This window comes from Astyanax mexicanus, chromosome 15 (assembly GCF_023375975.1).
Source record: "Astyanax mexicanus isolate ESR-SI-001 chromosome 15, AstMex3_surface, whole genome shotgun sequence".
Taxonomy (NCBI): domain Eukaryota; kingdom Metazoa; phylum Chordata; class Actinopteri; order Characiformes; family Acestrorhamphidae; genus Astyanax; species Astyanax mexicanus.
The window spans coordinates 23,166,563-23,184,336 of record NC_064422.1 but is presented as its reverse complement, the minus strand read 5'-3'; the positions used below and the strand labels follow the sequence as shown (position 1 = coordinate 23,184,336).

Sequence of the window (17,774 nt, the reverse complement as noted above, 5' to 3'; positions counted from 1 at the left end):
CTGAGTGGTGGTGGGGGTAGCTTAGCTAATTAAGTTAAGTAAAGCTAAGCTAAGTAAACAAAATAACAAAGTAAACTGGAATTCTTAAAAATAACATTCTCTTTTAAAGTCAAATGAGCACTGGATGTTAATCTACATAGATTTTTCTACTGAAAACTGTTTATTTGGGTGAGTAATATGATTCTGTTTAGTTACAGTAAGCTTCCACTAAGGCTGGGTGCTGAAGCATTAGCATTAGCCGCTAAATTACTACTCTGAGAGACCCTAAGTGTTCATAGCAGCTAATACCTCTTTAGCAATGCTAGCTGGGGTTAGCAGCAGGCTACAGGTCAACAAAACTCCTCTATGAAAGGCGAAAGAGCTAGCACTTATCGTGGTTAGCACCTAATGCTAATACTGCTCCAGCCTTGGTTACTCGGGCTAAACTGAAACTCCTGTATAACTCTGCACTTCAGCGAAATGGCTTTACTGCTCCTTACAACCTGACTGGTTAAATTAATACATAAGGCGCACCGGCCTTATAGTGTGATAAATAAAATAATTACCAAATGTTTCATAGGCCCTAAAATACCACAATTCCCAAAACGTTTGCATTAGGATTGTTTGCTTAATTTTTTATCAGGGGTAGAGCTGGACAATACAGTATATCAATATTTTATTGTATTGCAATAAATGTTCTTATCGTATCCAAAATAAGCATATCAAGGATATAATCAGAGCTTAAAGAGCACTGTGACCCAACTGTACATTTCACTAAACAGACTGTAACAAATACTGTTAAATTGGCTGTATTACAGCAAAAAAAAACACTTTATTATTAATGAAAGAGCATTTGAATACAAAATCTGCCTCTGCTGCTGCATTTTGTCTGTGTCAAAATACATGCTTAGTTTTATTATTTTAGTTTAGTAATTTAGTAAAGCCTGGTAAACTAATTTAATTTCTCTTTGTATATAGAGCTGTTGTGTATTTGTTTCTTTTTATTGTATTTATTAATTATACCTCATTTCTGTCATACAGAAAAAGCTTAGATTTTAGCTTAGTTGTTATTTTGCTGACCATTTTTGTCCACAAGGTGGTGCACTTGTATCATTTTCAGTGCATTCTTCACTCAGTATTGTTACAGAAGCCTGATAACCAGAGGTGGATTAAATGCACATTTTATATGATTATTACTGTGGACATCTGTTTTTCACTTGGGCACAACATGTATTTGTCCCTGTGTGACCATTTTTTAATAATACATAATACTTTTATATATGGATTTTATACATTTTTATGATTTTTCTTTAGAGTGGAAATGTTACAGGATTTATATAGTTAGAGTTGGGGAAATTTATAGTAAAGTGAATCTGGCTACACATGGGAATAAAGATTTGCACACATTAAATATTAAACTGATCTGATCTCAGCAGAGAAATCTGGGTTTATTTTAAGTGTAATATAAGTATTTTTGTTACAGAGTGTAGAACACATTGACTAGGCTTTTATAAAGTGTGAGGCTGCACAACATTGACAGAAAAGCAGTGGAACTGTGTGTTCTGTGGTATGATTGATTTCCGTGCAGTACTATTTAGATCCCAAACTAATAAAGACGTAGGGACAGGTGAAAAATGTTGATTAACTCTGAAAAATTTAAATAAATAATGTGACAATATTATTAATGTATTTAAAAGTAATTTCACATTTTTGTGCATTGTTTGGCCAGATGCTACAAACTTTTCCTGATTTTTTTTTTTGTCAGTGATGTAAAATACGTTTTTGAAACAGTAACATGACTTTTTGTTTTAGGTACTTTAGTCTCTCCATTCAAAGAGATTGGAGGCTGGTCTTGTGTGACTGAAAACGGCCTACTAGCACAGCAAAGGTTGCCGCCATAGACTTTCCTATTAATGCTCTGGGTTCCATCACTAACAGCATGAAGCTCTGTTCACATTTATGCCACTTGGCCAATTTCTATTGGTCTATTCATCAAGGAATTTTGACAGTGTGTGTTATGTAGTAAACTAAAAACACAAAAATGGAAATGCCTGTTTTTTATTTTACAGTGACTATATTAAAGTGATTCAAACCAGTGTAAATCAATTTGGCATGTTCACAAAGCCTTAAAAATCATATCTGCTCCACATTAAAGCAAAAAAAAAATATGTTTAAGTAACTTCAGCCTCTTCTCTTGCTTTTTATGATTTTGTTCATATTGTAAATTTAATATTGAAGATTATAATAAATCTATAAAGGGTCACATGCTGAATTATTCTGTAAGCAAAAGTGTTATATGTTCCGTGTAGAATATTTTTTTATACAATAGATTCTTCTAAGTACCACATTTATCTTTGAGGACAGATCTGCACGCTCTTGTGTTTTTTTCTCAGTATCTTTTTATGAGGTAGAGTCACCTGGAATAGTTTTCTTAGCATCTTAAAGGAGTTCCTGGAGGTGCTGAACAATAGTTGCTGCTTTTTCTTCACTCTTTGAAGCTCCAGCTCATCCCAAATCACCTCAAATCACCATCTCAGTTGATCAGGTTTAGATCAGGAGATTGAGAAAGACAAACATTTTTTTTGTTTACTACGTAATTATATATATAAACCTTAATTATTTTTATGTCGTTTTTATTAATCTACAATGTACAAAATAGAATAGATTAATTAAAGAAATAAAGAAAAACAGTGAATCTTAAGAGGTTGAATGTTAAAATGTTCAAAGATAAATAAAAAAAAACTATAAAAGAAGGTTAAAAGACAAAAAAAGTTAACTAAAAATAAATAAGACCAACAACAAATCAAACATACCAAAAATCAAATAAAAAAGTAAAAACTATAAGAGTGGCAGGCTGTCTAAACGTGGTTAGAGACTAGAAGTTTAAAATTATTTTGTGTTTTGTGTCAGATAACAATGTTGTTTTAATAAATATAGATCCAGTATATGTGATTGGTTAGAGAATGTAACTTTTACAGTATATTTTAACAGTATATTTCTTTAACAGTATATTTTTAACAATATATTTCTGTGATGTCTTGTGAAGGGTTAACAGATGATATCGTGGCACCCTGTGCACGACTCGCCATCTGGAGCAGTTCATCCAGGGCCAGAGAGCTGAACAGGACAGGATTTTACCTCCCAGTGCTTTTGCTACACACTGCACAACACTGAGCACCTGTTCACCTCACCCCACCTGCTCCTTTTAGTTCCTGAGAAAAAACATAGCTAACAATACAGAACTGCACTGCTAGATCTGCACAGTATAATAGATTTATTTATTATTTTAAAATGTGCAGTAGACTTCTAGTCCTACAATAATCGTAGAATCTACAGGTAGTTCTTGTCAGAGCTGATTAAATCCAGTATCTATCATGAAGAAAGCACACAATTTAGATTTTTACCAAAAGTAACGTAAAGTATTAGTCTGAAAATGGCATAAAAAGCTATGTAATTTGTAACGACCTGTAACTTCATTATATTTATCAAACATTTTATCATGCAAAACATAAACAATTTTATTTATCCACTGAAAGAAAGTAGGGAGACGAGGGTCCTTCCATCTGAGCACTATTAATCAGGAGAGCTATTAAAGTGCAGAATGCTAGTATATTACTTTTAGCGTTGCTTAATTGGTGACACAATACCAAACTTTGCTGCTGTATATGAAGAATAATCTATTGTTCTCTCCAGTACTTCAGTACAAAATAAAATGTATAAGTCCAAAACGACTTCTTTATTTTAAATCCTAAAAGATTGTGTTGTGGCAGGAGCCGTGACACACCCACACTCCACCCAACTGCACTGCTGAGCTATGTTTATGACTGAAATAGCACTGATAAAATAACTGTATGATTAATATAGGACTGTTAATTCAAGCTGAGGTTTGTTTGTATGCCAGCTGGGATGTGTTGCGCATATATATTTTTTTATTTATGTATTTTTTTTCTTTTTTTTTTTTGCCTGCCACCACCCCCCCTCTTCGGGGGACCAATTTAGCTTTATTGTTTATTAGTGTTTATACAAAGTTTTAGGTACTGTGGGCATTGTGAGAAGAAGACAAAAAATATAATAGTATTAAACATTTCTAATATGTGTTTCAGGTCTGTATACGATGACCAGCCTAACGCACACAAGAGGTTTATGGAGAAACTTGATGCCCGAATACGAAACCACGACCGGGAGATCGAGAAGATGTGCAACTTCCACCATCAGGGTTTCGTCGATGCCATCACAGAGCTGCTTAAAGTCCGTGCAGATGCTGAGAAACTGATGGTAAGCAGGAGTCAAGATTACTGTGGCTTTTTACACCAGGCTCAAAAAATCTTTGTCTATGATCTGTGTATCTTTAGTTTATCGATTTTCATTTCAATAACCATTTTGGAAAATGGGAAATTTAATTTTCTTGGTTTTATTTTGCTCATTTTACAGTTTAATAAAACGATTATAAAATCAAGTGCTTAGGGCTTTAGGCTGTGTCCTGTTTCTACACCGACAGTAACAGAACCAAAACCTCTTTTTCAGTGCTGGATTTTAAAATGAGAATTAAAAGACTAAAGGTTAATGGATCGTACAGTACCAACATATTGTGTGTTACTTATATTCCACTGATTAAAATATCATTTATTATTATTATTTTTTTTTTTTATTGATTATTCATTTTTAATTAATAACTCTTATTTTTGGACCAGGGCATTGTGTGGTTGTGTATGAAATCGTGTTTTGTAGATTAAAGTACATTAGATATCTCTGCAAATACATGTGGTAAAATACAAAAAATGTGGTAAATACAAAAACAAAATCTGCATGTATGTCTGAAAATTTAGACCAAACACTTCTCATTTATGTAATAATTGCCACTAAATTAAATTTAAGAGGTTGTAAATTCTTCAGGTTACGTTAAAGCACGCTAAATAACTTCAACTTTATTAATAGTGAATGAAATCAGGAATGAAATGTCCCTTTTAATATCTATTTTTATTTGACTTTCTTCTGTAGCTTAAATGGTTTTCTTGCAGAGGGATCATTTTCTGGTGTTGGTTTTCATTAAGATAATAAGTGTTAGTGATTAGCATTATCAGTAAGTATCGTAATAATATTTGGCTGTATTAAAAGATATATGTTTATATACAGATTTAATTTGAGAAAAAAAACGGTTGTAATTTTAAAGAGAATTTGAAATATAAAGATTTCTCAATTTAATTTACTGGTAATAAAAGTTAAAGATAAAACATCATATCTAGATTCCTAATTATACAAAAGATTTTCTAATGTTTCCTAAATGAAAATACAAAGGGAGTTGTATTAAATCTTAATAGAACCGAAAATTAAATCTTCTTGGGTTTTGCATTTTTACCAGATTAAACCAATTAAAATGATTGCTGCTAAAAGAAAACAGCTACTATCAACTTTCTAAAGACAATTAAACCATTGTCTCTTCTGTGGGCTAAGTCTGGCTAAACACATTACCTGTTGTTACTGTGGTCAATCACCACGGTAAACCCCCTCAGCTGCAGGGCGGGATTAAGCTGGGATTGTGGGGTCATTCATTAGTTCCCTCAGGACTACAAAGAATTTACTAAACAGAGGTTAAATGTGGCTAGCAGACAGAAAGCTAAGAAAAAGAATTAAGATATTGTGTGTAACAATATGAAGCTAAATGATATAACCATAGTGTACAGATCATTATGATACTTTTCTAATAATAAATTACAATATGAGCATTATGTGTTTAAATGAAGCATATGGTGTTGACTGAGTGTTAAAAAGCAATGTTTATGTGTTTTTGCACCAGGAGTGGCATAACGTTATCCAGAAGCAGTGTGTAAGACTGGTGGAGGAGAACATGCCAAGATGTATTAAAAACTGTGATTAAAAACCAGGGTTATTCCACCAAATATTGATTTCTGAACTCTTAAAACTTTATTTCTTAAAACTTTCTGCATTATTTGAGGTCTGAAAGCTCTGCATTTTTTTTGTTGTTTTAGCCATTTCTCATTTTCTGCAAAAAAAAAGGCTCTAAATGACAACATTTTATTTGGAATTTGGGAGAAATGTTGTTTGTAGTTTATAGAAAAAAAACAATGTTCATTTTACTCAAACATATACCTATAAATAGCAAAATCTTATTCTTAGAGAAACTTATTCAGAAACTGAAGGGGTCTCTTCATTTTTTTCCAGAGCTGTTTATAAAACAAAGTGTATTTACTCTGTCAAGCAGTAGTATAATCTTTATCAAATTTTTCCCATCTTTCCTTTTCACAAACAGTGAATGCCCACTACCTAGCCAGCTTCCCGAGTGCACGGAACAGCGCGGTCAGCTTCAGCCAAATCGCACGCCAATACTCTTTAGCTCCCTTTACACTTCCGAGAGTGAAAGATGCGCACCAAATGGTGCAGGAGTGGCTCACCAAAGGTTTTAATTAGAGCCACATTATATAAAGCATATTCAGATAACAAGTGGCATCAATGAGGTCGCTGAGCTCTCTTTGTCCAGGCATAAATGAGATTTTTAATAAAGCCCAAAATGCGCTTCCTTATTACGATGACCTAATGAGACGTCCTATGTGGGAAAGTCTGTGGCCGTGCGGTCCCTGCACCTGCGGCGCTGTACTGGTGCAGTGTTGTGGAGGTCTCCACATTGGATGTTAATCAACCACCCAGTGTTTGTATTCAGCAAAAAATGAATGTTTAATTACCAGAAAATGCTATCCGCTCTTTGCCCCAGACAATGAATGGCACATAGAGCTCATTGAGGTTATCAAGAAGGGACCAGTGGTCAATTGGGTCATTGATTTGAATTGTTTGACAGACCCGGAGGAACAAGTAAAGTTCAAAAATCCCAAGTAGAATTGAGAAGTTTGTCACAGAATCTGTTAGAAAGGGCTGTCATAAGCGATTACCGCGCTTAAAAGCTCCCCGCCGACCAAAAGTTCAAGTTCCCGCTGCACATTTAATTTGAATTTGCATGGCTTTGTTCCTGACTCCTCATGAAGCATGATCTGATTACAAGGGTGAGCAGTTACAACAGGGAATTGTGGGCTTATTTGTCTAACAAAAGTGATATTATGTTTTTAGGGCCAAGTGACCGACACCAATCGAAGACTTCAAGACGCCGGGAGAGAGGTATGGTCCCGTTCTGCTTTTTGTGAGCGCGTCTGCCGTTAGAGCGGCAAAGAAAAGAGCGCAGCGTGATTGGACAATAGCGCAGGGTGAAATAAATGTCTTGTTAATTATGAGGGCTCTGCACTCTTTGACCTTCCCTTATGTAAGGTGACGGCCCAAACGGAGGAGGTCATTCGCTGCAGGATCCAGCAGAGGAACATGGCCACCACAGTGGAGAAGCTACAGCTGTGTATCCCTGGTAAGCCTCGGAAAGTTAAAGTGTCTGAAGGGAGCTTCTGTAGGTTTGCGTTGGAAATACTAAAGCTAATGGAAGCGTGTATATCGTCGCTATCTAGTGAATAACACACAAACGCTTCCTTTCACTCTCTCAACATTTATTTATGAATGAACCAAAAGAAATTCTCCAAAATGATCTGAAATGAACTCTTTTTACATTGACTCTTTACTGTAAAATTGCTGTTTGGGCGATACATGTTTTTCATTGGACAGTGACGATAAACATAGGCCTGCCATGATTGTATTAATATACGATAATACAATTGCAAGAGAAAGTATGTGAACCCTTTGGGATTACTTGGATTTCTGCATAAATTGGTCATTAAATGTGTTCTGATCTTCATCTAAAGTCACAACAATAGACAAACACAGTCTGCTTAAAGTAATACCACACAGAAAATGATATGTTTGCATGGTTTTATTGAACACAACATGTTAACATTTACAGTGCAGGGTGGAAAATGTATGTGAACCCCTAGGCTAATGACTTTTCTAAGACAAAAACAAAAAAAACATGCAAATATATACTTTTTGTGTGGTATTATTTTAAGCAGACTGTGTTTGGCTATTGTTGTGACTTAGATAAAGATCAGAACACATTTAATGATCAATTTATGCAGAAATCCAAGTAATCCCAAAGGGTTCACATACTTTTTCTTGCAACTGTATATTATCCCCAGAAATATTTGTTACAGCAATTAACTATTTTATTCCATTTTACTTTCTATACTAATATTAAAGCAGCATAATAACACAATCACACACTTTTAATTGGAGCAATTAATTCCTAGGTACTAATAGTTTCTACTGCCTTTTAACAGCCCTGTGAAGCACCTTATAGTCCTGAGTAACACATCTTCACATAGTAGTTGTAGTATAAAGATGCAATTATTGATTAATTGGTCATAATATAATTGATCAAAAAATATGTTTAATGTTAATGTAATGCTTTTATAAACAAACTTTCAAATAAACCAAATGATCAATATTGATTTCAGCAAAAACAATTGAGCATTGAGCACTCATTAGGGCCATGTATTGCCATGAACATAGTGAAACAATATGTATCATGATACAGGGGTTACGATACAGTATATTGTGATACCACAGGCAAGGCAATAAATATATTGCTCTATAGTGCGTTTTTAAATCAAATCAAATATAAGTAAAAGAAGCACAGGTGTTTCGCCAGAGCACGAACAAAAAGTTTCATTTCATTGCTGACAGAGAATGGTTTATAATTAGTTAGGTCTGGGTAATAATTTGGGTAAAATGCTCCACACAACATTTTATTGATACTACCTTAAATTAAAGCCATACACAGTAGATCACGTGTGTTTTTACACAGAGAAAATCAGCCAGTCTTTTGATAAACAATTACTAAGGCTAAGCTAACTAACATGACAATCCTAACCCTGAAAATCTGATGTATTTCACTTATTTCAAGTATTATATATAAAGTAATATGAGTAAGTGATGCAATTTGTAATAATGGAACATTTACAACAGTGCTTGAATATGGAACAGATAAGTTCCAATTTTGTGTTTGTGAATCACATTCTAAAAATGTGCCATCAGGATGCTTTTTTATACACTTAAACGAAAAAAATATTTTTAACCGTTTAAAAGCGTTTAAACTATTTATTAAAAACTCCAAATTGTACATGTACTGGTACCAGTGTTCCCTGAGAGTGGATCTGTCACCAATTGCATATCAAGGATGTCATCAGTGCTTAAAGAACAATGACATTTTATTACAGAGAGTGTGAAACACCCTGTTTAATTAGATGATGTGCAGCAAAAGTTCAATAAAAATCACTGTACTAAATATGAGAAAGTATTTGAATAGCATTAAAGTTTTTAAGAATCTGACACTAAAAATATTGCTTGCATTTAATGTCTTTAAATATTGGGATGTAAAACAGATCGCCCATCTCTAATCCTTTATCTAATCCTATCTAACCCTAGTGTGTTAGATAATGTACAGCATGGGCAATGACATTTATATCAGTACTATTCATTTTGATAACAGAATTATATTGTATCGACCAAAATGAAGAAATAAATCGTGAAATGCATTTTAGCCATATCGTCCAGCCCTAAGATAAGATATGGTTTTTATTCTGAAATATAAATATAGTAATTCAAATAATGTAAAAGTTTTGCAGTGATACTATTGATCCGTCTTGAGTAAAAAAAAAAAATATATATATATATATATATATATAAATTTGTTTGTTAAAACTGATACTTTTTTCTTTGTAGATGGATAAAATAAAAACAGTCTGGATTCATTCATTTTTAAGAGTTAAACTTTATGGATTGTGTGATACTAAATCATTTTTGTTGTATCTGTTGTTTTGCTCTTTTTTTCTGTTTTCTTCTTTTCACAGTTCTGGAAATGTACAGCAAACTGAAGGAACAGCTTGAATCCAAAAGGTATCCAGATTATATCTTCTGCTCCTCTGTTTTGTATTTTAGATATAATAGCTCTTGATCTCTCAGGTCATGACTCTGTAGGAAGCCTGCTGGATCAGTCACGTTGCTTTAGTTCTGTGGAAAAACAAGTGAAAGATTGGAAGAAACTGGTCCCTTCGGCAGAGAGGCAGGGGGTCGGTTCGGGGTCACGCCGAATCTGAAAATAATGACCCTTCTTTGTGCATCAACGTCGTCTCGGCCGGTCATAACACATCATAAATGAGTAAACTATTCAAACGCAAAGACAATTGACCTTGTGTGTGCCCTTCTTCACAGCACTGGCCCACTCCAGCGCGCCCTTCACAGGCCTCCTCCAAATGGAGGCAATTAGCGCAATGTGTCCCTCCATTAATCTGTGGGTCACCCCTGCTCGCTAATGACCGGGCCCGGACATGGTCTAATCAGCCAGGGATTCTTTCACAGTTCACATGTAACACTTGCTGGGAAGGGCACTGTACTGGCCCTCCACTGGAGAACATGCACACTTCTAAACAGGTTCGGTGTAAATTATCAGAACTTTGATATTTTTGGGTATGTAAGTAAATACTAGGGATATTTTAGATATTTTGACTAATTTGGTTAAATTATTTTGACGCTGGCTCCGAGTGGTCCAGCAGGCTAAGCTCTGCCACTATGATCAGGAGATCGACGGTTCGAATCCTGTTTATGTAGCCTGCCATCAGTTACTGGAGCCCTGCGAGAGTACAATTGGCCTTGCTCTCTCTGGGTGGGTAGATGGCGCTCTCTCCCCACATCACTCCAAAGGGTGATGTCGATCAGCACAAGGCTGCGTCTGTGAGCTGATGTATCAGAACCGAGTCCCTGCGCTTTCCTCAGAGTTCGCTGAGATGCTGCTTGGCAATGCTGCATCTGAAGCAGTTTAAAAAGAGGTGGTGGCTGACTTCACATGTATCGGAGGAGGCATGTGCTGGTGTGTTGGGGCATCACTAGTGATAGGGGGAGTCCTAATAATCTGTGTAATTTGTGGAGAAAATAGAGAAACAATTTTAATAGAAAAAAAAAATAATATTAATAATTTTGACGCAAAATAATTACACAAGTTTATTTCATGCGACTGTTCTATATTGACATGCCAGAAGTGATGAGATAGCATCATGTAAATTGAACAAGAAGTGTTACTTTACCTTGTTTGGGAACCCCCAAACTTGTATAAGCTGGTAAAAGGTGTGTATATAAGGTGTTATCTTGTGAGTTTTCTATCATCTTCCTGCAGTTTTTACGTATTTCTTCTTAATTAAATCTTTCTAAAGCTTTTATCAGTTCATTTTTATTTATTTTGTAGTTTGATTTTTTTTTTAGCTGACCTGATTAAATACTTTTTTACATTTTACTTTTTAATTTTACATTTTCAGTCCCTTTAACTTAAAAATGAGGCTTTCCCTCAATGTACTTCTGAGTAAAAATAAAGGTTAATTGATTTATGAATTGATTTCTCAATAGTGCATTAATATGAAACCAGCATTGGATAGAAATGCATACAATATAATAACTAAACTCATTGCTTTTTAACACATGGCAAACTATCGTGTCCTATTTGTTTAAAATGGGTCTGAAATAATTAGGTGAATGAGTGTATAAATATCAAATATAAATTGGCATGTTGTATATGCTTCAAGCTATTTAAAATATTCTGGTTAATACATTTTTGTGTTTCTTGTATTTTATATTTTTATTGTTATTTTGTGGTTATAATGTTATAGTTGTTATTGTTATGTTAATATTTTGTTTCTTTTCAACTTGAAACATATTTCAGATTGTGCTTTTAAATTGTCCATATTCTGTTTTTTAACAACTGTCAAATTGTAACATAAAATAACATTTGCTTGACTTTTTGAATAATGAAGTATTAAAAAATGCTACTAACATTAAAGATTGTTAATGTTGGTTTAGATTAGGTAATCTGTTTATGTAAAATCTTTATTTATCTCTACACTAGATATTACGCTGCACTGAAGACCATGGAGCAGCTGGAGAACATCTACATCCCCAGAGTGAGCCAGTATCGCTTCTGTCAGATCATGGCTGAGACGCTCCCTAAACTTCGGGAGGAGATAAAGGAAATTTCCATGTCTGACCTGAAGGACTTCCTGGAGAGCATCCGAAAGCACTCGGATAAGATCGGAGAAACGGCCATGAGACAGGTGAGAGAGTCTGCCATGTGAATCAAGCATTCTTACTGAAATGTAGTTGTTTGATGGATGATGGATGGATGACATGGTGAACTGTGGTTCTCTTCATGCAGGCTCAGCAGCACAGAACATTCATCAGTGCTGTTCAGAAGCAGGCGAGTCTGGGATGTGCTAAACCTCTGTACAGCTTGAACGGCAGAACTACCCTCCAGCACAACGGACTGGTTGGGGAGGATGCAGCTGATGAAGAGGAGGGTGATGATGAAGTAGGAATACTGATCTTTTTGTTGTTCAGAAGTGGAGTGAACTAGGTAATAAATAGATGGGAACTATAGCAACACTATGGAATTTTGGCAATTAGGTCAAAGTATAAGACACTATGCTTAATAAGAAACAATATTTTTAAGTTATTTTGTTTGCACATTGTAATTTTCTGGGGAGAGCAAAATATGCCTTTACCAGATGTTACATGAATATGACTACACACAGTTCTTACAAGAGTTGACTGACAGCTGCTCCAAAGTTACACAGTGCAGTTAGAAGTGTGCTGCCCGAGAGTAGCGACAACAGCAGTGTTGTTCTCCTTCTTATAGAATTCAATGCAGAATTCAATTTAATACACGGACTCTTCTAGACCCAAATTTAAAGCAATTTAGCATTATTGCTAACAAGCACTTGACCTTCTTTTGTCAGAAATCATCTCATACTAAAAAAAAAAAAAACAAGCTTGACACTAGTTTTTTACAAAACAACTAATTCAGCTATCCTGAATTAGCACGCTCAGAGCACCGAGTCAGAAACTTCACTCTTTGGTTTGGTTTCCTTGTTTTTACTTTGAGTGAATGAACATTGAGGTCTGAGTTTCTCCTTCTGAAGTCTCCATTGCCCTACCAGCCTTTTACGTTCAGTAAAACTGAGCCGGATCCTCTTTTAGAGGCTGTACGTGTGACGTAAGGACATAAAGACGCGTGACGTGGCCAGAAGAACTCTTGCGAAAAAAGAACCAGACACCCCAGTTTTTAGAGGGAATATATTAGGTTTTAGGCTTAGAAGGGATGGTCGCTCCAGAACACTTGGTACCATTAAACACAATATTTTGTAGCTTCTCCGCTCAGAAATGCTTCTGCTTTCAGTTTAGAAACAAAATAATACAGACTGTCACTTTAAAAGTCTCATCATAAAAATTAACAGGTAGATTTCATTTTAGTTTGGCCCAGATGTTCTTTATCAGTGTGTTCTTGTTGAGAACATGTGTCTGCATTACCTGAGTAGGAACTTGCAGTGAGTGAATGTCTTTGTTTTCCCTGTTCAGGTTTTAACAGCGCAGGATCTGGTGGACTTCTCTCCTGTGTACCGGTGTCTTCACATCTACTCTGTGCTGGTACGTAGCACTGCGCTCCGTTATGCTAACTCCTGCATTCCGATCATAGTGAAGGCAGCACACTTGATGTTATGAGCCCCAGTCGTTGTGGAGCACTGTGTTCATATGAATGGCTGTTTGTGAAATATCGCTCCACGTAACATTATTGTTGTTTTTTTTACCTTCATTGAGAAACATTCCTGCAGGGCGCTCTGCTCGCTCGTCCTCTTTCTGAGTTGACAGTGTGTTATCAGTGAAACGCTTCTCTCCCAAGTGGCTCACCAAACATTAATGGCTTATGTAAGCCGAGGGATTTCCAGAGTTTTGACTGGCGTGCCATCACTATTCTCTCTCTCATAAACCCAAGGCAAACAAGATGGAGTACAGGGCGAGTTTGTTAGCGCTTTGCTGCTCTGTACCATCGCTCATCTGGTGAGAACTAATCCTGTGTCCTTAAACGCGGCGAGAAAAAAAAAAAGAAAGAAAGAGAAGAAGAAGAAGGGGGGAATAGACTGCAGCGTCTAATAGGATTGACCGAGCAGTAACCCCCTTTCGTTGTAAAAACAAAACAGAGAGAAAGGGCTGAGCTTTGGGCATTCATGTTGCGCACGAACTGCGCGTTCACTGGGCGGAGGATGAGTCAATGGCGCGCGGTTTGCCCCGAATGGCTCGGTTAATGAGAACACGGGGGGCTTTCGACCGCAGCGCTACCCCGCCGCTCACACACACACACACACACAGACCCACACACTCACAAACACTCTAAAGACGAAGAGACTGAGCAATGGTTAGTGTTATGTTTGGGAAAAAGTTAGGGCTGCATGAAATAAAACAATAAAAATGAACATTATACAGTTCTTGGACCACTCTTATATATAATCAAGAAGAAGATGAATAATCGCAAGCCATCAAATCAAGATGAACTGCTTGAATCTTTGCACCAGGAGTGGCATAAAGTTATCCAAAAGCAGTGTGTAAGACTGGTGGAGTTTTCTTTGCATTATTTGAGATCTGAAAGATCTATACCTTTTTTCTTATTTTAGCCATTTCTAATTTTCTGCAAATATATGCTCTAAATAGCAATATTTTGTTTTCAGTAATTGATAGAATAAAACCACACTGTTCATTTTACTCAAACATAAACCTATAAATAGTAAAATCAAATAAACTGATTATTTTAAAGTGGTCTCCTAATTTCTTCCAGAGCTGTATATATTTTTTTGCAGTATACACTGCCTGGACAAAAAAAACTTCAACATTTGTTTGGACCCCCTTAATTTTGATTACAGCATTACAGCAGATTGACATTGTTTCCACAAATCTTATGCAGTGTCACAGCATTCATTTCTGTTTAGAGCTGCATTCATTTTTCACCAAGATCTTGCAGCATTGATGATATGGAATACTGGACCACTGTGCAAAGTCTTCTCCAGCACATCATAAAGATTCACAATGGGGTTAAGGTCTGGACTCTGTGCCATCAGGGAAGAAAAAAAATCCATCCATTGATGGAATAACCTGGTCTGTATTCAGAATATTCAGGTGGTCAGCTGACCTCATTCTTTCAGCACATACTGTTGCTGAACCAAGACCTGACTCGTCAGACCACATGACTTTTTTTACATTAGATGTTGTTTAAAGAAAGAGAAGCTACTCACTGCATTAGTTCAGGTCAAAAACTTGTTAGCAGCTGAAACATAGTCACCCATGCAGGCTGTTATCTATTTGCTTAGTTGAATCCAGGCAGTGTATATTACAATATAAAAGGAATATTAAATTCTAAACTCAGTATCGTCTGCAGATTTTCCAGGGTTTCAGCAGTGTTCTTTTTTCATGTTTCTATTTAAAGGATTACCTTTGCATAAATTGTATTAGGACTTACGCCACATCCACACATCCAGATTTAATGTATGTTTTCTGTCCATCCCCAGCGTCTCCATTTTCGGAAAAAGTGTTAGACCACACAAAAACAACGCAAATAAGGACCATAAAGCATGTGCCCCCACAAGAGGGCACTAATACCCCACAAAGATTTACAAAATAGTTCCAACTTTTTTCAAAGAAACAAGCATTACGGCCAAAACAGACCTAAAAAAAAAAGTAAAGCTGAAGATGTGTGTTATTCAGACAGCATCATTGTGTCACACACACACACACACACACACACACTAAAATATTGTTTGTTGCTATGGAAATCTTCCAGGTTTTTTTCAAATATCAGCACAGACTGTTTCTGTCACAGTGTACTGAAAGAATAAACCTTGCAAAAGGTTTTAGGCATTCTGACTAGCATGCTCTTCCTCTCTCGGTCATAATCTCTTCTTCTGTCTCCCTGTTCATGCTCTCTCTCTCTCTCTCTCTCTCTCTCTTTCTTTCTTTCTTTCTCTCTCTCTCTCTCTCTCTCTCTCTCTGACCCACATTCTCCACATATCAAATTTTATTGATCTGATCTGTTTATCGATTTGGCCCTCTGGCTTTCAGCATCCACAACTCCCACTGTATTTTATGATTCAGCTTATTCAGCTTATTCTCTGCTTTAGGAGTGGGGGCTTAGAATAAATCTGGTGTAGCATTCCCCATGTGTCTATTTTTACCACCTAGAACTAAATTAGGGATTATTATGGGATTATGGGAACTCTTAAGTTAAACTGTATGTATGATTGTTTTTTTGCCTTCCATTAGCATCCGCAGAATGTATTGTGGTGCTGCTTTGGGAAAAAAAACACTCCACAAAAACTCAATTCTCTTTTTTTCTCATTTATTTATTTTGTTTCATTTCACAATTTGTCTGCCAGCTTCAAATAAAATCTGTTTTGATTAGGAGCATAATTTTTACCTATGTGAAATCAGGGTGCAAATGTGAGACAGGATAAGATGCCATGTACTTCCCTGCCCTGAAACAGTATGCCAAAGCCTTATTTATGATTTGGCTCTGTAGTAAAAAAAAAAAGCCAATGATAATGTGTTTGTCTCTCCCTTTAACCAAATCTAAATCCTGCATTTGTTGAAATCATTAAATGTGTGATGTGATGCTGTTTTTTAGGGTGACCGAGAGACATTTGAAAATTACTACAGGAAGCAAAGAAAAAAACAGGCGAGGTTGGTGCTGCAGCCTCAATCAAACATGGTGAGTATTTCAGTACGTTACTGTATGTTACTGAGTGCTGACATTGTTTTATTGCACCCTAGTTTCAGTTTTAAAGACTCTGTGTTTTGTTCTTTTTCTAGCATGAAACAGTGGAAGGCTACAGAAAGTACTTCAACCAGATTGTTGGGTAGGTTTTAACATGTTTTTTTAAATATGATGCATCATGCAGAAAGATTTTATAGATGATGTTTTATGGTAGGCCTGGGTGTTATGGTTAAAAAAAATCCATTACAATATTTAAAAACAGTTTTACAGTGTGAGTTATTATCTTGATACACATGATGATATGCAATGATATGCATGATCAAAAGGTATCAGTAGCGACAGAACCTTGAAACAAATTCAATTCAAAAATACAACTTAAATACTAGTCCAACACTCACAGTGCTCCTTTTTTGCACTGATTATGTCCTTGATATGCGTAAAAAGAATATTATCAATCAATAAAAAAGGAATACAATACAATGAAATATCGTCATATCACCCACCTCTATTTTACAGTGATTTCTCCATAGTTACCGGGTCGTTTTGGGCATGTCTTGACCATTAGGCCTTCTTAAACATTGCAAAATAATTATATATCACAGATTCTTGAGTGTTTTATAGCTTGATACTTCTAGGTATCCATACAGATATTTATATAGCAGCATGTAGTTTGATATACTACAAATTAGATTAGGATATTTTCAAAATAAAAACAAAGCACTTGTAAGTTGCTCTGGATAAGGGTGTCTGCTTAATGTCTTCAATGTAAATGTATTAATAACAAGCAGTGTAGCTGACAGTTGTCTGTGGTTGTCAAACAAGTAATGATTATTCCATAAAGAAGATAATACTTTAATAACTTGTAAGCTGTAAGAAAATAGAATTCAGATCCGGTATGTGTATATTAAATGTGTTTTATATTTTAGAACAGCAGCAATGTGTTTAATAAATAGATATAACAGACTTTAACACTGCATGTCTCTGCAGGTTTTTTGTGGTGGAGGATCACATACTGCACGCCACTCAAGGCCTAGTCACCAGAGCTTTCACAGACGAGTTGTGGAACATGGCCCTGTCCAAAATCATCGCCGTTCTCCGCACACACTCAGTGAGTAGTGCAAACACGAACACACAAGGTGGCAGCGTGCTGGAAGGTGAGGGGCTCTGATGTGAGGGTTTGAAGGCCCCCTCACCGTTCCACTCCCTGTGTTAGCTCCATGGCCCGGGCCGGAGAGCCTCTTTCTCTCTTTTTGTGATTGAAAGTTAGCTAGCA

The 17,774-nt window shown here is 35.9% G+C and overlaps 1 protein-coding gene across 6 annotated transcripts in view; it reads left to right on the top strand.

Annotated features, from left to right (window-relative positions):
* The window catches only part of exoc6 (exocyst complex component 6), a 66,153-nt gene that overhangs the window by 12,706 nt on the left and 35,673 nt on the right, over positions 1-17,774 (top strand). For all 6 annotated transcript variants that reach the window (XM_022669208.2, XM_022669204.2, XM_022669205.2 and 3 more), the window contains exons 2-11: positions 4,083-4,254; positions 7,057-7,104; positions 7,252-7,342; positions 9,774-9,819; positions 11,816-12,020; positions 12,122-12,274; positions 13,321-13,389; positions 16,412-16,495; positions 16,597-16,643; positions 17,489-17,609. In XM_022669208.2, coding sequence (XP_022524929.2) covers positions 4,083-4,254; positions 7,057-7,104; positions 7,252-7,342; positions 9,774-9,819; positions 11,816-12,020; positions 12,122-12,274; positions 13,321-13,389; positions 16,412-16,495; positions 16,597-16,643; positions 17,489-17,609 — 1,036 coding nt within the window. The remainder of the gene's footprint in view (positions 1-4,082; positions 4,255-7,056; positions 7,105-7,251; positions 7,343-9,773; positions 9,820-11,815; positions 12,021-12,121; positions 12,275-13,320; positions 13,390-16,411; positions 16,496-16,596; positions 16,644-17,488; positions 17,610-17,774) is intronic.